The 23,064-nt window shown below is 42.0% G+C and overlaps 1 protein-coding gene across 1 annotated transcript; it reads left to right on the forward strand.

Moving 5' to 3' along the window:
• Positions 1-14,784: 14,784 nt before the first annotated feature.
• Positions 14,785-17,780, forward strand: tspan10 (tetraspanin 10; the record flags this gene model as incomplete). Its single annotated transcript, XM_079520799.1, has 3 exons — positions 14,785-14,796; positions 15,290-15,879; positions 17,438-17,780. The coding sequence occupies 3 exons, from the start codon at positions 14,785-14,787 to the stop codon at positions 17,778-17,780; spliced, it is 945 nt and encodes a 314-aa protein (XP_079376925.1).
• Between the last annotated feature and the right edge of the window lie 5,284 nt (positions 17,781-23,064).

Below are 23,064 nucleotides of genomic sequence, written 5' to 3' on the forward strand. Positions count from 1 at the left end.
TATTTCAATATATCACAAAACAATGTAATGCCAGCACTAGCTGGCATTACATTATAATCATGACCATTCTGTCCATCATTACTGAGTAATAAAATGGATGTAAATGTTCTGACCCATTACCAGATCAGAACAAGAGCAGCCAGCTGGGTCTGTGGAACAATAACGTGGTAAGAAATCATGCTCCTGGGAGACTGTTTATAAGCTTTAAACTCCCTCAGCCCTGGCTGAAAAGCATGCTGTGGTCTGCTACAATACACTGGCTCTATGGAGGCTGAGTGAAGTAGGCTACACACCAGCCACTACTAGCCAGTACAGGTTTGAAAAACTGTTTGGCTGCCTTTATGTAAGTCTACAATACATTATTAAAGCCTAGTGTGTGGGGAAGCAATTACATTGATTTATACGCACTAAGCAGTTGAAGCAAAATGTTCTCTTTAGAACATGTGTTTTATTCCTAATTCCTATAAAATAGATTCCTTAGATTTTGAAATGGAATAGTTTTTGACAGGGAGCTGTAGCTGGATTAAAAATGCTACAATACAAAAGACGTATCACCCATATGGTTGCACTATTTTATAAACAGCATCCACAAGAAACCATTTGCTTCGTCCTTTTTCAGGTGCAATTGTTTTTGTTCCATTTTCTTTTTAGCATTTGTTAAAAGAATTGTAATGCAATACTTGCATTTCTCGTAGCCATGCAGTGACACTTTCAAGTTCAGAAAGCATAATTCTTCTGGACGTAGCGAGTGTGTATGGACTTCTGTTCATGACTCATGGCTCAATATATATGGTATAAAGGGTTTATTTTATTAATATATGAGATAATATATGACATCATTGTTCACTACTAGAGCAAAAACATGACTGGGCTCTGTTTGCTCCCATCTGTCATAATGGTTTCCAGCTCCATCCTTATTGCTACTGTGTAGATGGAATGAATATAAGACTTACTGTCCATACTATATATCTTGGGCAGACAGGCAGCACAGGAAAGATTTGCAAACAGGATGAAAGAAAGACTGAAAACTGTGTCGGGGGGGTGGGGGTCACTACTTCATTCATGCAATTTATTATGGAGAGCAATGCACTGTGGACGGCTGGGCGGCATATTCACTTTTAGAATTTTAGGTGTGAGATTATTAATCTCCACTTCTTTGCACCACTTCTCTTTAACATCTACACCAACGAACAACCAAAAAGTGCAGACACTTGGCGCTTCATCTAGGCAGACGATCTCGGCATATGTGCACAAGCCACTGACTTCAAAGTTGTGGAAGACAGACTCTCCAATGCTCTGGCAGAGCTAACACCATAAAGTACTATGAAGAGAACCCTACGTGCAACTATGTACATACTGTAGTTGAAGTGTTTAAAACACTCACACATGCACAGGGAATCAATTTAGATAGACTGAACCTGCTGGTAATTAATTAATCTGTCTATCTCATTTTCCTGTGTCCGGCACGATGGAAAAACCTCCATCTCTCCACAATTCAAAGGTGTTCTCACATGTCTGTGTCTGTTGTCCTTTGGCTTCTGGTTAGGGTTTCCACTATCTGCTTTCTCTCTTAGTTTACTGCCTATTCCCAAATCTGCTTTTCTTGTTCCAACATTAGAGTTCCGTCTCTGAGACATACAGGTGAATGTCTCCTCCAGGCTGATCACTGAGAAACATTCTCACGACTCTGCCACTACCTTTGAAAACTCTTTTGTAAACACTTTTTCCATCACTCGATATAGTTGATAGTTGATAGCTATGTCATTAACAAGCAGTATGAGAGAGACTGCAGAGACATTAAGGTGAAAAACAGAACAAGAGGGCTGGATATCTCACTCCCTGGCACTAAATAGGTCCTGTGCTGTCATTCTTTCCCCTGGCCAAGGCTGGCCTGGGCTGTAGGGAGCTGGAAGGAATTATTACTCCAAATCAAGCTGGAGGAGTCAAAGCACAGACCAATACTGGGAATACAGTAGTGTGGAGATACACACTACTGTATTCACAGATGGCACATAGAATTTCCATGCAAAATAATTATTTGATTACATTTCGTATTACTGTAAATCATATGCTAGTTCATTATGACTCAATGAAGATATTTTTTTTATCAGTCACCACATCAGAATTTGTTGCACTGCAGTATTGTTCTAAAATTCTACACTATTATTGGTCAGAGTGTCATTAGACCGACAACCTACCTCAAACCCTAAACCTAACCGCAAGCACGGGAGCAGCGCATGTTCAACCGCATGTCTGTCCGATGATGTGTCTAATCTGCATGTGCCTTCCGCATTGCTCTACATAATAAACTGCATGAATTTAGTAGTGACTAGCTACAATATTTTTTAGATTAAGTACAGTCTTCTACAACTGTCTATAATTCCTGTAGATGGATAGAATAAAAGTTATGATCTGAATAGTCATTCTTTACATTCTTTCATTGGCTAAACTTCTAGCCAGTGAAATAAGCTGTCCTATTTCACAAAACAGACCTCCACCCAGAGTCACATTTAAAATGATGTTGAATGTTTACAGAAACATTAAAACAACAGAAACGTGGACAACAGGAACGTTCCATGATAAGGCAAGTAAATCCATTTAACTCATCATAGTCTTCTTCTTGGTCTGCTATAACCAGGTCTATGAGTTTGGGGTTTCCCACCGATAGTAAACCACCTGCGGAAAGGATAGATTAATTTCATATATAGCACCACAAAGCCTTAAAACAAGGCTCCAGACATGCATGTTGCATGTTTAACTGAAAAACGAATTTGTCTAGCTCAGATCATTATAGCCTAATATTTTTTACTGAAATTATCACCCATTAAAAATGTACAAATGGACAAATGGCCACCCCGTTTTATAGGACATAGTCATATTAAAAAAATAAAAGTTTCACCTAACGTCATTTCAATCATATATGTTCATGATACCTTTTAATTTCAATGTAATTTGAACCTTTTTTTAAAAAACGCTTTAGTTTTACCAATTACCATTCCCTTCTTCCATGCAATCATATGATTTTGATGTCTGAATTGTGATTAAAACACATGTAACAGGGTGGACATCACACCAATGAGCAACACAAATGTAATATAAAGAAGTAAAGTTAATTTGAACAAACAATGGAAAGATTAGAGATAAAAATCTGCTCTATTCCCCCAAACAATCAATGGGTAGCCCCTTTAAACAAAAGCTATTGGGCGAACATTCTGTAAGCTTTAATCTTGTGAGCTTGTAGATCGGCAATTGTTTTTGCAATAAGCAGTGTAGAACAGAGGGAGCCTAGCAGCGGGGACACCAGTCAACTAAGTATATAAAGTATACTGTATGGTTTAATAGGTTTAGAAATTAATTATTTTTTCTATTGATTTGATTTCTGTTGGGGACCTTTCAGATGAGCTTCGAAGCAATTGCTAAATGATTGTAATGAGGCTGGCTATGTCTGTATGTCACTCTGCTCACAATTACTCCATACACTATCATCATCAAAGAAGCACAACACAATTAAGTCCCTGAAACTTCATAGATCTATAACTCAGTATTGTATAGACTTTATTTGCCAGGGTCATCATTAAAAAAGAGACAGAAAATACAGATAAGACAGAGAAAAAACATACAATCCTAGAATAAATAAGTACTTCATAGTCTACCTAAAAACAGCGCAAAATATGCAATCAGATATATGGTGCAATTTGGTGGTCAAAGGTCAAGGTTGCCAGGTCGGCAACCAATGAGCCACACAGCTCAACTACGCACACACCAAGGGTGGAATATATATATTCAAATATGTGCATGTGCATTTTTATACATGTGGTCTGTGCATGACTGTGAATGTGTGTGTGTGCATGCAGGCTTGTGAGTGTGGCGATAACTATACTTCTGCTGAGCCAATAGCGTGCAGTGAATAGACTTGCAGGAGCCGGTAATATTACCATTAACGAGCCTGGAGAAGTTTCTCACACTGAGTTACCCGATAAAGAATAAAGTAGTTTATGACTTAAGCTGCAGGAGTATTATTAGCTTATTAGAAAGCAACTAAGCGGCGGGAATGTGGTGAACAGATCGGTAATCATACGCATATCTTTTGGATGTGTCCTAAATTACAGCAATTCTGGAATAATGTTTTTAATGACATTAACAGAGTGTTTGACACTCAGATACCACAAGATTTCAAGGCAGCTATTCTAGGAGTAGTGCCGACTGGGTTTGAAGGTAGGAAAAAGGTGTACCTCCTCCAGATATTGTTAGCAGCGGCCAAAAAGACTATCACAATACATAGGCTAGGAAAACACCCTCCAACCCACAAACAATGGCTAAATAAAGTAAAAGAAATTAGAGACATGGAAGAAATTACTTATTTGGTGAGGCTACAAAATGAGCAATTTGTTAAGAAATGGACGCCCTTCGCGCGCATCGAGATTTAACATTACAAAGATTGATGGACACCCCCCCCCCCCCCTTCCCCCTCTTTCCTTTTCTTTACTTTATTATTTTTATTCTATTTTATTTCTTTCTTTATTTTCTTTCATGTCTGTTGAATTACTCGATCAAGATGTTTACATTTCTTCATTATTATTGTTGTTAGTATTATTGATGATTATTATTTTTCAAATGTGTTACTTTCTATGTTGCTGCTGTCTCCTTGGGGAGACAATTCTGTATTGAATAACTGAATGATGATATATGATGCATATGTATAAAATGTATTGTCTACCCCGGCAATGACAATAAAAAACAATAAGTTAAAAAAAAAAAAAAGCAACTAAGCCCATACATCTCCCACTTTGGCAGCAAGCACATCATTAATATATGATATGCTACCACTACAGAGTAGTCATAATAATATACATTGCATCTCTCTTCTATGTCTGTAGAGATGGTTGACGAACATTGGTGTTGATCATGATCTTTCTTGTCATATCAATTCTAATTGCTTTTATGCCAGATGGTAAATATCCCTGCTTTCCATTTAGGGCAGGTTAGGAGGCAATGGGCCCTATTATGCGTGTCTTAAGTACCAGGTCTTATGACTTAACTTAAGACCTGGAGGCGTGGTCAATGCTGTTTGGCCACTCAGAATAGCCAAATGGCATTGATCACGCCTCCAGGTCTTAAGTTAAGTAATAAGACCTGGTACTTAAGACATGCATAATAGGGCCCAATTTGTCTTAAGTCAAATTTGGTTGGAGATCACATTCTGTTGGCGGTCACATTTCAAGTATTGAGTGTTAAAACAATTAGTTTTCCATGGAGACAACATATGCCAAAGTGATGTGATAGTCTGTATTCTCCATTTGTCGTATACGCACTTTATGAAGACTCATCGGTACTATCTCTGGAATGAATCTAAAGTTAATAAATGCCATCTGGTACCCAAACACAGCAGGTGCATTTATAAAACTACAATCCTATATTACAATTGAAAACATGTCCCCAAAAGCACGCACAGGAACAAAAGGCACCAGCTACTACGTCACTGACACGCTGCAACACGCTGCAACACACACTGCAACAACACACTAACACGACACAGTCTTACCCTCCGCGTCGATCCACGGCTATCTCCTCATGTCGCGCCGCACGCCCACAATCAACAACACCCGCGTAAAAACTGTCATTGCACTGCCACTACAGCCGCCTCCCGTCCACACTCACAAACAACATCAATATCAATAATAAACACAAACACGCCACAAGCACCGACACCCCCGCCTAATTTGTTGCCAGGTCTATGAAAACAAGCCCAGAAACAATGCCATTCAACACGCTACTTACAACTCGCTTACAATTCGCAGACCTGGCAACACTGCATCCTGTTTTCCCATTGGCTACGGTTGCTACAACACGCATTTGCACTGCATCTTGGGAGCAACACAGCTTAATGTAGGGGTCACCGATTGCTGTGCTACATCCCCCTCATGCTCTCACCACCCCGTTCGGCTACACCACACACACTCACCTACACAATTCTCCACATGCAACACAGGGCCCTTATTGGCTAGCCCCCTCACATGGCGATCCCCACGCAACAAAACACAGCCAGCCACACACACACACACCCACCCACACACACACACAACGCCCACGTTCGGAAATATCGCACTGAGCGCACTGTGCAAACCTGGCGTGGTACAAGCCGGACAAACAGACGCGCAAATATCGACACGAACAACAACAACAACACTACACGCACACGCGCGCGCTGCAACAACACACAGCTACGTACAGTGTGTGTGTGTGTGTGCGTGCGTGCGTGCGCGGGGGGGAATTTGGATCGCCTCGCGATGCAGCGAAAATGCCACTACACTACACAGGGCTCGACAGTGCGACTAGGTACTCGCATTTGCGCCTTACAACATCACCGTGCGAGTTGTAACATTCACTTTGTACCACCGGTGCGACTACACAATCCGAACTTTAAAGCTACAACTTGCGCAGTTTACATCCACAAGAATGTGTCACTCTCTCGGTTCTGCACCGCTGCTGGAGAAGTATAGCACTGTCGCAGGCAGCGCAACTAATCCCCCCCCCCCCCCCCACACACCCCAGAGACGGAGGAGAGAGAAGAGAGCGAGAGAGACAGAGAGCACACACGTGAGTCCTGCAAATTATATTGACCCAATATTAATTTGTACAACCTAGCAAAGCATAAGATATCATGCTTCGCAGAATAGGCTGGTCTCTCTTTTTACAAGACATACGCCATTGCATACAGCTTCTCAACCTTTTAAATTTCAAGGACCCCCATAACTCTGAGAGTAAAACCAAATGGACCCATAAGAGTCCCATTTGATTCCATTTGTACAGTATCACAGTTAAACGTTATAACAGAGTCCATTTGGTTCCATTTGTACACTCTCAGAGTTACAGACCTGTAGGGTCCACTTGGTTCCATTTGTACACTCTCAGAGTTACAGACCTATAATGGGTCCATTTGGAACCCCCTCAAGGAACCATGAGGGTCCCTGGATCACACCTTTGACAGCCACTGCTTTAAATCTATACATAACTAATATAGAGCATATTTGATCCATTTATTGTTATGGATAAGAACAACAACACTACACGCGCGCGCGCGCACGCGCTGCAACACAAAACAGCTGCATAAAACGCGTGTCACTGTGGACTTCTGTATCTGTGGACTTCTGTATCGCAACGCGGGGCAACGCAACTCTGGGATGAGCGGGCCGAAGGCCCGCGAAATTCTTATAATACACTTAGGACCATCTGGAGTGTCTATTGACTGTTTGAGCCAAACTGTCTGTCACACAGGCCCTAGATATGCAAACTCTACCATGATGGATAAGAAGCTTTCAGAAGAGCTGCATCAGCGATATGCACAGACATGAAAAGATACCCAAGATGAGGTTTGTAGGGCCTCATCTTGTATTTGTCAATTTTTTTATTTATTTTGTGTGGCATGTATTCAACAAGCACGTGCATTCCATAGCGTTACGTTACGTATCATATACTGTATGTAACACTATGGATACATATAACATATATCACTCACTGTAATATGCAAATTAATTTGACTTTTTTCTCTTACAGTCCATGGCTAAATTGAAATCAATCAAATCAAATCTTACTAAAAATCTAAAAGTTAAGAATCACCTGGAGAGAAAACTGTTACAGAGGCAGGCACGCACTTTTATGATAAGTGAAAGTATTTGCACCGCATTCACCACTGTATTATTCCTCAGCATCACCATCAAGATTAGCATCATAATCTTAAAAAACGAGGAAATCCTGCTGATACAGGAATCAGTTATCTTATCTTATCATCCGCTAATCTTTCACTCACTGTCTTTCACAGATGTTGTTTCTGGTGGTATGGAGTTCACCTTTCAACAAGTGACTGTTTTATTATTTCTGAAAGTGGAAACAGAAGAACAGGTGGGAAACATTAGCTGCCCTGGCCAACCTAACTCAGGGTACGCAATTGTGCATTCGATCCCGTAGAGGCTTTGCAGGGTCAAACACATTACAGCACTGAATAAATATAATACCTAATATCTAGATGTGTTTCAATGTTTCCATGCTTTCATAACTTTTTAGCCCTGCTGTCAATCCGGCCTACACTTTCGGCCCAAACAACAGATCATGAAATGTACTGGCTGCATATTGCCATGGAATAATCTGTGCTGGTTTTGGTGACCGCATGGCCTATAGAGACACACAGGGACTACAAATTTCACGCCCCCAAATGAGACAGCGTCCCCACTTCTGGTCCGTTGGCACGGATACTGCAGGCCAGCCCATAGAAGTCCATTGCAATTCAACTGTAGTTAGCCTACTTTTAAAATAATATGAAATGAACTGAAGACTATATTGATTTGAATAAAAATATGTTTCCAAATGTTTGAAGTGTCTTTGTCAACATATATTGTTGTTTTCTCAATAGAGGATGTAGCAGAGGGGAGACGGCATACAGAGAACCTGTCGCTTTTAAGGGACGTCACTGCCTTTACGAGGCTACGAGCGCCGACTTTGAAGAGTGTAATTCTCAATATACATCCCGATCCCGACTGACTTTGTTATTCATGTCTATATTTTGAACATGTCACGGGCTTACTAATATGTTCTACCTACCACGGAGCTCCGACGGTGTGTTTTACCGCTGTCAACTTGTTGTATAATTAACTTTTCTGAATAGTTGCATGGGAAAATAACCCAGCTAAATGGAGGAGTGACATCCTGACATTTTCAACTACCTAGTTAATTCTCCAGATGAGTATTAATAATAGTCTTGCAAGAAGCTGTTTAGATCATTTTCAACAAATACATAGCATATAAAACGAAATACAACAACTATATCTGGGTATTGAAAACCTCAAGGGATGCAACCTTGACGTATATACCGTGCGACCACTTTGACATGAGATTTACAATGCTAGCACTTTTCACAAACTGATGGAGTATATTATAGTACATTGTAGGATGTATATTGAGATGGCAGGTATGTGACATTGAAAAGGACAAATCAAACATATGGGACACTTTATTAGAACAGAAAAGAAAATCGCTATAGCCTCAGTAATGAACCAGTGAAATTAGGGTATTTCATGATGCCTCTCATAGGGATTGCATTGGCAGCTGCAGTACACAGTTGAAACGGACCAGAAGTGAGGCCGCTGTCTCATTTGGGGGCGTGAAATTTGTAGTCCCCGTGTGTCTCTATATGCTCTACCACCACCCATAGCCAAGGATTTCCCTCCCACAAAAGAGAACAGCCATGAAACTTTCTGAGCACATTTATACACATTTGAGTGACCCAATGACCTTTCCTCTCGTGCCACCCTCAGGCCAAAATGAGAGCTTCACAAGCAAGACATTTATGAGCCAATGGCCTTTACTTTAGCATCACCCAAAGGCCTAAGGCACTTTTAGATTTAGAACCATATGGAACATTATCTGAAATATTATATATATTATATATCGTCCTGGTTGTCTGCTCTAGGGGGAGTGACCAATACTTACAGCTTCAGAAATTGATGGACCATCGTCAGATGAAACTCTTAAGTGTCTGAATGTTTAGAGTGTCCTAATGAAATGTGTATGTGTATTTTTCCAACTCCTTGAAGGTTTCCATTTAACTAATTGTATTTATTTGATTTATTGTGTTTAATTTGTGGCTGTTATAGAGCTCCGAAGTCCTGACGTCACTCGCTCGTCCCCTCGATTCCCCTAGTTCACTGAAGTAATTTCTCTTTGGAGAATAACTTGGGGTGATCTTAATATCGTCTACAATAAGCATAGGGTCCAAAAATAAACAAGCGTCTCGGCGTTATTGTCAGGGAGGTGTCTCTGTATCGTTTGTGACAGTCAGTCACTCATATATGATAGTCTGTTTCTAGCAAAAATGTAACTAATTCAGTAGCAGTAACAATAGCGTTTTCTCTCAGTCAGTTGATTCTTCATATCCACATGAGTGAAGCGGCCTGGATGATTTGTTTATTTTTCAAACAGTTATGAGGCGATCTAAAATCGCCCTAGCCTATGGGGATTACAATGCAAAAGTACACGAACCCGTGGATTTGCGCCCTCTACCGATATTGACGTCAGACTTTGGTGCTCTATTGCAAAAGAGGTTGAGCTAATTACAATATTCACTTACTTTTACGTCATGATGTGACACATTGTGAGCTTGTAGTTCTGCTATTTTCTACATTTTAAAAACGAAATGGGACATTCTGAATTAGTACATTTTGATACCAATACTTTTACATACATTTTGAATTCCAAACTTTTACTTGTAAGTAACGGCATATCTCTACATTGCAGTATTGATACAGACCCCCATCTGAAAATATTTTCTACAAGCTCGTAGCGCGGCACTCTGTGGCAGCTAAAGTTTAAAATAATGGTTAAAGTGGTTAAAAGCTTTAAGGTGACACAAAAGCTGAGGTATAGAGGAGTGCCAGTGTACACAGAGAGAGAGCCAAACAGGAATGAGTGAAAAAGCACCAGTGATCTACTTACACCTAAGGTAATTGAGGCGTGGACACTGAACCCTGAATGGAGACAGCAGGTTGCATTCATAATTGACCTAGCTATTGACCTAGCTAATTGACCTAGCTAAGCCCCTCCCCAAACTGCTATGGTCCAATCACAGCTAAGCATAACATGGGTTAGACAAACCTCTCCACCAATAGTTTTCCTATATGATAAAACATTTAAAAAAAAGAAATGCCACGCACATATTTTTCCAGTGCATATGGCAGGCCTTGTTGACGGATTTGGAAGAGATTTTGAAGGCCTGGTTCCAAAAATGAACCAGTATTTAATGTGTAAAATCCATGATATTTATATTGTAATGAATGAGCCCGGCTGGAAAGTGTCCAAGTGGGAGTGTCTAAGTGGGAGAGGCCGGGTCTTAGCTATTGGTTAGCCTGGGCACCATTCCATTTCGGGTTCATGAACCGGTCGGGAGTGGATGATATCGCTACGTCATGTTGTAGTATTGTTTTGTAATCATCCGGAACTTCCTTTTCCCTCAAACCGATTTTTCTCAATAAAAGCTACAGGCTACGAGAGCTTTTATTGTTATTCTTCCGGTTTGAGGGAAAAGGAAGTTCTGTTTGATTGTTCCTGCCTGATGACTACAAAACAATACTACAACATGACGTAACGATATCCGCTCCCGACCGGATCATACGGCACTTTTGGAACAGAGACCAGGCTTTCCTCCGAGGTGGAAAGCCTGGTGAGGCGAGGTTAGCTATTGGTTGTGTGTGTGTGTGTGTGTGTGTGTGTGTGTGTGTGTGTGTGTGTGTGTGTGTGCGTGCGTGCGTGCGTGCGTGCGTGCGTGCGTGCGTGCGTGCGTGCGTGCGTGCGTGCGTGCGTGCGTGCGTGCGTGCGTGTGTGCGTGCTGACCTCGTGTGGTCAGCATTGTTTTGTTTTGTTTGATTGTGAGTTTTTGGGGTCTTTTTTGGATGGTTGTTCAACTTGTTTGACACTTATTGAAAGTCACTCAATCTAATCATCAAATTATTCTTCTGCATACATACATGCAGCGTCACATGTTTATGAAACTTTTCAATATGGTAGAGGGTCATCCCAAAAAGCAAAGAAACCAGTCTTACTCCAATTGGCCAATGGGGGGGTGCTATAGCAATCGTTTGAAAATAAAACCTTTGAACAGGTATAACTCATGCCTCGTTTGGCCAAAAGTCATGGCACTTGTTTCCACATGTGCGTTGACTGATGGGAACACATCTGTCACTTTGACCACTAAGCTCTGCGCTCAGATTTCCACCATTTTGAGCAGTTTGAAAAATGCTTAAACCTTATTTTTGAGCAATGTGTGTGAAATGTTCTAGACACAATCTATGGACCATTATCTGAGGCACTTTGAACAGGCATAACTCATGTCTGACTTATTGCTTGGTCCCGTCTTATCGCTGCTGCAGCTATATTTTGTTAATTATTTTGGTGCCAGTCTATGGTTGGCACAGAAATACAATTAACTTTAAATTGTGCCTGAATAATCCTGTAAGGGATGCCAGACACGGAAATGAAATCATTCCTTCATTCCTTTTCATTCCTTCATTCATTCCTTCATTCGTTCATTCATAATTTCATATAGACCTGGGTCCATTTGGTTTCTAACTATAAATTGACCCGGGTCTCTCTGGAACCCCTACAAGGACCCCTGAGGGTTCCCTGATCCTCCTTTGAGAACCACATGTACTGCATGCAATATATTGGCACAAATAATAATCTCACATTTTCCATTTGATCGCTCATATTCAGCCAAACTAGTGAGAGTACAGGCAAAGGATTGCAATAGTTCAAATCACTTTGGTGTGTTGGGTGTAGCTAGCACAGCTTTTAAACTCTGCTAGTCATATTTTGCTACAGCCCTGAACATGCTAAGCATACTGTATACAAGGTATACAGTTGCCTGCAATCCAAGGAAAATGTTAATTTGATAATTAGATAACATTTAAACAACTTTGATAAATTGTCACCTGACTGATCTGACTGACCTTTTCATCCAGCTACTGTTACAGTGCTGTTACAGTGTGTGTGTGTGTGTGTGTGTGTGTGTGTGTGTGTGTGTGTGTGTGTGTGTGTGTGTGTGTGTGTGTGTGTGTGTGTGTGTGTGTGTGTGTGTGTGTGTGTGTGTGTGTGTGTGTGTCCTCACTGAGGCATACTCTGATACATTTCTAATCCCATCACTGTGACTCTCACATGATGAAAGCCCAACAAGCCCCGTAGCCCAAAGCTACACACCGCATAGTTTTACAGTGGTCGCTCACATGGTCTCTGTCTGTAGTAGACAAGACATCTCCGCTCCATTCTACAGTGTACTTCTTATACCAGCTTATACTAAGGCAGGGAAAATCCTTTCCCAGTGCTTTACAGTAATGAAGCGATTTTTGGTCATGAGAAGATTTCCTTTACCCTGGTCAAAGCGGGATGTCACGCAAAATGAGAACACACCACTTCTGCAACCAAGGGTAAGGTGCAACCTTTTGATTCAAGTTATTAAACTTAAAGGGGAATGAAACCCTAGGTTTTTTTTGTTTTTCAGGTCAAGGATATAGTAGCCTAGCTGAGAGAGAGAGAGAGAGAGAGAGAGAGAGAGAGATGAAGCAAGTACCCCCACTACAAATTGTCTTGCAAATTCAACTTTTTTGTAGATTTCATAGTTCAGTTAATAGACTTAATTAGTTTGACAAGACTATTTGTTGTGTAAATTAATGTTTTTGTTTGTTTGTTTAGCCATTATCTTTTATAATACGTTGGATTCATTCATTCATTATTATGAGTTATGCTTGACTCTGTGAGTGTTTCACTGTAAGCATATTAATATGATAATATCCATGATATGATGACCATCTATACTACTGTATCAGAGAGACTGACTGTATGTGCAATGATATGAGATGCATGCTCTGTTCCTGTTCATTCTGTTCTTATCCTCATTTCCATATCTGCTAGGCACGCAATACTGTGTTCATACTGTATATATTTCTCTGTGTGTCTAATGAACTAGAATGTATGTGCAATACGGTGCCTGGTGTTGACATGTGTTCTCCGCGCGTGACTCAGCTGATCCACACCCACCACCCCTTTGGTTGAGATGGAGACTCATGAGGGACCACTCAGATGGTCAACCTAAATCACAACACATGTTAATGTGTATTTTCAGACATTTAATGTTAAAAAAGAAAGGAACAAAGTTCCCACACAAACACAGTATGTCTGAGAAACCCGTAGGGGTCAGGGACCCCCTGTTGAAGACCCATGCTCTAAAAACTACAGAAGTGTAGACCCATGGTAGGCTGGCCTTATGTAGTACACTGTGATGTAAGCAACGCAGCTGCAGCTAATACAATGTATAATCCGTGCAGGTTTTGTGCAAGCACGACCATACTGTTGACAACTGTCAACGCTTGTCACTTTGGCACACCAACATATAGCACACCCATTATTAATTATTAGCTGCAGCTGCGTTGCTTACATCAGTGTACTATAAGGTCAGCATGCCATGTTTTTAATCTTTACAGGAAAACAAACTACAAAAACATCGGCCTAGGTTTCATACCCCTCTCTCTGAGTGGGCACACCGTGGGCGCAGTGGCAAAGTGCCTACCCACCACCACAGAGGCTGGGGTTTCGAATCCACTATGCTGCATCCGGCTTTGTCGAGCTTCTATGCGAACACGATTGGCCTGTGTTCGGGGGAGGAGGGCAGGGAGATGATATATGTCACTGCACATACTCCTATGGACTGGGACCATAGATATTAAAAAATATAGATGCCTAATTGGCCACTGCAGTTCCTTGGAGCGACCTGTCTCCAACGGGAGGAGAAGTCAAGCGGACGCCCCCTTCCGTTCTTTGCTTCCGCTATGCTTTGCAAGAAATCTTGGGAAAGCTTGCCAATGCAATCACCCATCGCCATCGCCTCCCGTAGCCTCCATGTTGCCTTCCGTTGAGATACAGACGCCCCAGAGCCGGAAGAGGCTTTTATATGTCCATGGCTGGGACGGCACCTTTTATATGTCCATGGCTGGGACGGCACCTTTTATATGTCCATGGCTGGGACGGCACCTTTTATATGTCCATGGCTGGGACGGCACCTTTTATATGTCCATGGCTGGGACGGCACCTTTTATATGTCCATGGCTGGGACGGCACCTTTTATATGTCCATGGCTGGGACGGCACCTTTTATATGTCCATGGCTGGGACGGCACCTTTTATATGTCCATGGCTGGGACGGCACCTTTTATATGTCCATGGCTGGGACGGCACCTTTTATATGTCCATGGCTGGGACGGTACCTTTTATATGTCCATGGCTGGGACGGCACCTTTTATATGTCCATGGCTGGGACGGCACCTTTATATGTCCATGGCTGGGACGGCACCTTTATATGTCCATGGCTGGGACGGCACCTTTTATATGTCCATGGCTGGGACGGCACCTTTTATATGTCCATGGCTGGGACGGCACCTTTTATATGTCCATGGCTGGGACGGCACCTGTTATATGTCCATGGCTGGGACGGCACCTGTTATATGTCCATGGCTGGGACGGCACCTGTCAGCCGGGAATGTTGTGTGGGAGGAGTAGGATGGAGGCTCTACATCCTTCCCACACACAGCAGTGTGTGAGGAGGAATTAATTGTCATCACGATACATTTGGAAGAAATTGGGGTAAATAAAAGCACTAAAGAAAAATCTCTCTGTGTCCAAAGAAGTGTGATGTTTCACTGGGAATAAGGGGGAAATTAATGGTGTTGTATTTACGCTCCTGTGTCTTTCTACAGGACAATTCAACAGGAGGTTCTGAAGAGCTTTCCCCTGTGACAGATGACAGTACAGAGCTCCAACCAGCAGGACAGAGTACAAGCCAAAACCTCTCCAAAGCACACAGAATCCCCCTCTACCGCTCCTGCAGTGACTGCTTCTGGAAATACTTCTTGCTCGTGACCAATCTACTCTTCACAGTGATGGGCCTGTGTGTTCTTGCCTTGGGGCTGTGGGGCCTCATCAGCAAAGAGTCCTTCGCACAGGAGAAGATCGGTAGCATCGGTACGGACCCCATGCTCATATTTGTGACTCTAGGCATTCTGCTGTCCTTGCTGTGCCTGTCTGGCTGTGTGGGCACCCTCAGGGAGAACTCCTGCTTGCTGAAGCTTTATTCTGCAGTGGTCTTGGTGCTGATCACGGCCCAGGTGCTGACCGCCATCATAGCATATTTCTTCCAAGGCCAAATAGTAGTTGGCCTGCGATCGGGGATGCTAACAGCCATGGCTCGCTATCAGGATGACCTGGATCTGAGGTTCATCACGGATGAGATTCAGACCGGCCTACAGTGCTGTGGAGCAGACAACTACCGTGACTGGGAGACCAACATGTGAGTAGGATGAGACCGACAGATAGCTCACAACAGCCAGGCCATAGAGAGATGCAAGGTCAAAGGTGTTTTTGTCACATGCGCTTCATGGTACTGTAGCAACACTGGAGGCATTGACATTATTGTAATGACGTCAGTGTTAAAGGACCATTTCACAAATTTACATACAGTTCAAGTTTTTCTTTTTTTTTTAGATTCGTTTTTGGCTTTTTGGCTTTATTGATAGATAATAGTGAAGATAGACAGGAAGGAGGGAGGGAGAGAATGGGAGAGACACGCAGCAAAGGTCGTCATGAACGGGACTCAAACACGCAACACGCTGTCAGGCCAGAGCCTATATGTGGCATGTGCCTGGACCACTAGGCCAGCGGCGTCCCAACAGTTCAAGATTTATTATATAGACCAAAAGATGAAGCCTGTTAAAACACCACCATGAGCCCGATTAGAAAAATATGTGCTGGAGGTTCCTTCTTGTCCTACTGGGAGTGTGTGTGAAAATTCCAACCTATAGCTAGGGTATGTGCATGTATAAAGTGAGCGGCAAAGTAAGTGGCAAAGTGAGTTTAACGTTGTTTATGCGTTCCCGCATAACCTCCGAGTATGATGATATCACCGGCATATACCCTCTATTGGTCCGGACTAATGCTCATTCTAAAAAAAATAATATATAAAATATATAAATATATTTATATATTTGTTTAAGATATTTTTTGGGCTTTTTATGCCTTTATTGATAGGTTGAAAGTAGACTGACAGGAAATGGGGAAAGAGATGGGGGGGAAGACACGCTGCAAAGGCCGTCGGAATCGGGAGTCGAAGCCGCGGCACGCCGTCAGGCTGGCTCAGCAGCCTATAGGTGCCCAGACGGTTGAACTAACCATCCGGGCCAAAACAAAAAAGTTTGAGCGGTGCCTCCACTCCATTACGGAGCTATGTGTGTCCGTATGTCTGTCTCTGTATCCATATGTCAGAGCACGGAAAGCTGCAACACCTAAAGTGGCCAGTACAGTACAGCACAGAGTAAAGTGGCACAGAGTACACTACAGTACGAGCCCTGGGCCGTTCCTGGGGCTCTGGATGTTCCGGGGTCCCCCACATGGTAACTCTGTCATTTTTCGACCATTTCAGACGCTGCTGTATACTATTAGCTTGAGATCCCCTTCGATGATGTCATTGCCAGCCAGGTTTCTGAATTGTCCACCAATGAAATGCAGAGTGAGTCGAAGTAAATTGTGCCACCTTATAATGAGCATTAGTGAGGAGTCGTGAGGACCAATTACAGTAGGCCTATATAATATGAAGTTCTCTTTTACGTGTTAGTTACAATATCATACATCAACAGCGGCCGGTGCAGGCGCTATTATACATAATTTGAATATCACTATGATGCAATCAGTTTATTTAGAATGTCAGCAGGACATTCAAACCAAAATCTGACTTCATGCGACATATTCCATCTTGTATTTATTACATGATGTTTTTTTCCAAAGACAATTCCCCAAGTAGTCACGCTTCGAACCGCCAGTCCTTGAACACTTCATCATTTTTCTTCCTACAGATATTACAACTGCTCAGCACCGGGGGTGTTGGCATGTGGCGTCCCCGCCACATGCTGCATAGACCCTCTGGAGAATGGGACGGTGTGGAACTCCCAGTGCGGCGTAGGGGCCCAGATGTTGGATGAGTTCTCGGCGCAGAGTGTGATCTTCCTGGGTGGCTGTCTGGGGGGAATCTCCCGCTGGATAGAGCAGCACACCGGCCTCATAGGGACGGTCAGTTTTTTGATCCTCAGCGTCCAAGTTCTGACTCTCTTCATCACCACACGTCTCCTGGACACCATCCAGTGGCACAAAGCTAACAGCAGATATGCTCATACCGGAAGTAGTACGTTAACTACTTAAAGGTCCTTTCAAACGGCCAGCGATTAACGTGCCTAGTAATTATTTTTCAGACCTGCGTGTGGAAAAGTCGAGGGGCGACAACGCAAGCGTATTCACGTGAGTGCGATCCTGTGAAATTGTTGCACGCGTGCTCGTTTCGTGCACATGCCCGCGACTGACCACACCTGGATTCTGTTTAGCTTTTTTTACACCTGCGTAGTCGCGCTCCTCATGAGCAGACCTGGAGCACACCTGTCGTTGATCCAGGCGGCAACGTCTGCGTTAATCGATGCTCGTCTGAAAGTACCTTTAGTCTAAGTTTGTGTAGCGTTTCAAAACATTTCCAAAAACAGACGACCTATATGCTACAGGACAATGGTGTTTGTGGATCTTCTTATTTTAGAAAATCTTGAAATAGTTTCACGTGTAATGACATGCCCAAAGTAGGGACACCAGGGTTAGAGCGGTTAACACACATGGTGCATTTGTGTGACAGGTCATGGTTTATTTATGATGGAGGGATAATCCTCACCACCCCATCCTCTCGCCTCAGACATCTTCCTCAGACAACAGACCCCCGGCATTGTGGCGACAGTGAGCTCACACCCACATGAGCGTTGCTAGCTCTTTGTAATATCTATGCACACACACGTCACTGTCATTATTGATGTATGTGTATGTATGTGCTTAGTCATCACTATCAAGATGTATTTATATCCTTGATGGGCGCCGATACAATATAATAAAACACAATGTGTGTGTGTGTGTGTGTGTGTGTGTGTGTGTGTGTGTGTGTGTGTGTGTGTGTGTGTGTGTGTGTGTGTGTGTGTGTGTGTGTGTGTGTGTGTGTGTGTGTGTGCGTGTGTGCGTGCGTGCGTGCGTGCGTGCGTGTGGCCTCATGTAGTTGTTGGAATTGTTACTTTTGTCCTTCTTTTGCATCATTCCAAAACATCATCTGTGGAGTCTGTGAGGCATTTGTTGGAGATATCTGTTAATCTACTGTAAATGTGTACATGTTAGCTTGTGTGTGCCTGTTATCATTAAAGGCAGTCCCTGCCTGCTGATCCCTTTCAGTGAGACTTGAAGACGTCCAGTATTATCATCTATAACGTTAGGAGAGGTGTCATATATACTTCTACCCACTACCAGAATTACCAAATAAAAAGACTGTAAACAAATCACTTATTCTGTTAATTCATCCACACTGAGTAATAATATGCCATAACTTACTAAATGTATCATAGTACCGTAATCACATGGTGTCCCTTTATTTTCTAAAGACGCCAATATATTAATTTCTTCAATCTAGATGTTGCCTTTCTATTATTGTACATCTATTTATTTTTGTATTAGAGGAATGGTTTCTTGACTGCAGGCTTTTGTTCACCACTTCTGGGAAATGTAACCTCATTCAATTAAATATTACCTCCAATGTTAAAACACTATTGTATATTGTTATATCATATTATATCATATACAGTATCTAAGGAGTTATGTGAGGAAGGCACTTGCATGGAGGGCCCTGAATGGCATGACCAGTGTATGGAACTCCAATCTCCCCGTCAAATCACACTCAGCTTCTTCTATGCAACGGTGGAGTCTGTTCTCCTATACAGCTGTGAATGCTGGACCCTGAAGCCAAGCCTGCAGAAGTCCCTTGACGGGTGCTACATGGTACCATAATGCTGCGTGCAGTACTTAACATCAGCAAGACTGTATACATGTTACTAACAAAACTCTGTATGAGGGAATGCCAAGGGTGAGCCAGAAAATAGCAGCCAAGAGAATGAGACTAGCAGGACACTGCCAGCCAGCAAACTGGCTGGCAGTGTCGAGGACGACGAGGACGTCCCACACTAACATACGTGGATGTACTCAAGATCGATGCAGGAGCTCAAACTATAACGAACTGGCCATATGTATGGAGAACCGGGATGACTGGAAGCGACGATGGAGGGCTCATCTGAGGACGACCTAGAGAGAGAGAGGAGTTAAGCACTTCTGTGCTGGTTAATATTCAGCATATCTCACCTGCCCTTATTCACTTTCATTATTATTATTTTTGCTATATTTTCAACAAATCAAATGACAAAGTATAAAATAGGGCTTAAGTGGTTAATGAGTGGCGTAGTCTTTACCTCATACTCACTCATTTGCACAGGTGTGTTGGCAAACTACAAAATACTGTATAGGTAAGACATTCATAGTTTTATTTTTTAATTGTTCATTTAATCAAAGTTGTTATTGTTATGCCCATTTCAAAGTCAGATTGTGTGCTCTCAGAGGATCAGTTGTTTTTCACATGGACTAAAGGACTAACCACATGAGCTCACACTAAAGGAATGGATCAGTGGATAGCAATAGAGGGAGATGTTTTCTTCAATTACAATTACTTGTGACTTGCTTTCTAACATAATTTATGAACTGTTTTGGTTGTTTTGCAACAACCATGTGGGGCTATGGTCTGACATAGCCACTTAACAATTTCACCACAGAATCTTATCCGTGTGAGCCAAAGAATAAGAGGACTCTGGTAATTTGGCTGTTTCATCAATTAATATCGTAAATTGTGCATTTCTAGGTCTGATTTATATTCTCCTTTGTAAAAGCGTTAAAGGGATTAAAGCATGTTCTGAAGGGAATGGAAAATATTTCTAACTCTTAACCCATACATAGATCTGCTATTTTTGAAAAATTGTGAAAATGTGGCACAAATCTTTGAATATATATTGTTTCAGAGCGAACATTTTTAACTCAAATCTTTGCTTCTGGGGGGCCCCTGGAACAACATAATTTGAGATGGGGGTACTTGACATGAAAAAGGTTGAGCACCACTGATATAGAAACATAGGTTTTTCAGAAAACTGTCATGACATTTTGGATATTGTCAATACTCAAATTAGCACAGAGAATAAAACAGCTCATTAAAGCAAGTTTAAAATTACATTTTAGAGACTTATTCCCAAAGAATCCTTCAAGGTTCATGTTGAGTTTGCTCCAACAAATTCCAGATTCGAGAAAATTGAGGGGGGGCAGCTCCAAAAGTGGTCTTTGGTATACCACTCTACAAAATCTATGGAACATTATCTGAAATCCCAGTTGAAGAGAAGTTTGTACATGAAAATTGTGTGTTTGTGTGCGTGCGTGCAAGCGTGCGTGCGTGCGTGCGTGCGTTTGTGTGTGAAATATTTAATGTCATTGACAATGAATGGACAATGTTGAGTGTTTGTGTAAACGCAAACATTGCATAACACAAACATTGAAGACGATGGTGAGGACGCAAATTCTGATTGGCCGGAATGAGATGATAAGAGCACCCCTCACTTCACACGGGTGTGATTTTCCATTTATTTTTTAGCGGTGCTACCAGCTCCAACATTTGACCGCGTGTCTTTGGGTGTCTATTTATTATAACTCTGCACCCTGTGACATCATATGGGATCATGTAGGTCTATATACATCATCATCATGATAAAAGGCACCGCTCACTTCACAAGTTCACATGGGTGTGATTTTTATTATTTAATTTACTATTTTTTGTTTTGTTTCATTTTTTTTGTTGGCGAGCCCAGTGAGTCATTGTTGTTGTTTTTGAGTGGCGCTAGCCCCTCCTATGCCCTGCAGCTTTGTGTGTCTGTGTGTACCATGGACATTATTTGATTGGTTGAGCATGGAATGTGATGTATGATGATGTATGATGATAAAAGCGCCCCTCACTTCACACGTGCGATTCTTTAATATATAGATTTTCCTCTTTTTTGAGTGGTGCAAACCACTCCAACAACTGGCTTTGTACCCGTGTTTGTTCGTACCAAAAAAATGAGAATGGTTGCTATGGTTAGCAACCAAAAAAACGAGCATGGTTGCTATGGTTAGTATGTGACGTCACAATAAATGTAACAATAAATGTGTAGTTGCACCACTCAGTTCACACAGGTGCGATTTTTTCTTTTTGTGTGCTCTTAGTGTGTGTGCACAAATTTGTCCTACACAAACATTACATTTACAATAAATTGATTTGACATCATAGTGTAAACAAACATTGCATAACACAACCATTGATATGTTGTATATAGGAGGCTTTCAACTCTCAACTGTGAGTAAGAAGTTGATGATACACCGGAAGACATATTTTCATATCATAATACCGCATCAGGGAGAAAGGGAGACAGAGAGACAGTGATTGTGCACTCTGTAGCTCTCGCCATGTTCCAGTTTAGGGTGAATTGGATAGTAAGGTTGAAGCCAATTAAAGGGAAACATTACAACACTCAATATTTGTTGAGGCCAATTAAAGGGAAACATTACAACACTCAATATATGTCATATTGATGACACCATGCAGTCTTGACCAGGCTTCAGAGCAGGGTTGGAATAGTGAGGCCTCATTGGCCTGGCAGCATGCTAAACTACATTTTGAATCCCACAATGTAAAGCAGTGGTTGACATGTTTCTCCAGTCACTGCTGAACTCTCCACCCACACAAGCATGGATGGAGTGTGTAGGACAGTGGTTTTCAAAGTGGGGTCCCAGGACCCCCAGTGTGGTCCTTAGGGGGTTCTATGGTCCTGCAAAATTATTGCTACTTTGGAACCAAATGGAGACGCTTGTTTTGCTTTCTTTATATCAGTAATTGTCTTGTACTGTTCATTGTTGTTGTTTTTTGTATATTTGTATTGTCATTTGTGTGTAAAAAGGAAAATAAATATATTGTTGAAAAAAAAAATGGAGACGCTTAAGGGATCTGTAACTCCAAGGGCGTACAAAATGGTTTCAAACACTTTCAGAGTTAAATGACCACTTCACCACTTTTCAACATCTCTTCATATAATTGTTCCTCACTAATGTTCATGATAAAACACCACCATTTTTTCCTACTCAGTCTGTGTCTCATAGGAGGGCTTTGGGCAGTTCGGACACACGTCCACCAGTGACATCATCATTAGGCAGATTTTTTTTAAAACAAGATTTGTTTTAAAATATATTTAGATTTTTATTATCGTGAGAACGATGGCTTCAAGTTTTGCATTGCAACTTTTCAGGAAAAGAAAGCCTGCCGTTTCTATTAGCTTGGATTCACCATTGATGATGTCACTGGTGGACGGGTTTCTGAACTGCCCACAGCCCTCCTATGAGACACAGACTGAGTAGGAAAACAATGTGGTATTTTATCATGAACATTAGTTAGGACCAATTATAGGAAAATAAGTTGAAAAGTGGTGAAGTGGTCAAATGGGGGTCCATGGCCTAATGCATATCAAACTGGAAAATAATTGTGAACTACTGGTGCATGGCACTACAAATC

The sequence above is a fragment of the Electrona antarctica genome, assembly GCF_951216825.1.
Source record: "Electrona antarctica genome assembly, chromosome: 14".
Taxonomy (NCBI): domain Eukaryota; kingdom Metazoa; phylum Chordata; class Actinopteri; order Myctophiformes; family Myctophidae; genus Electrona; species Electrona antarctica.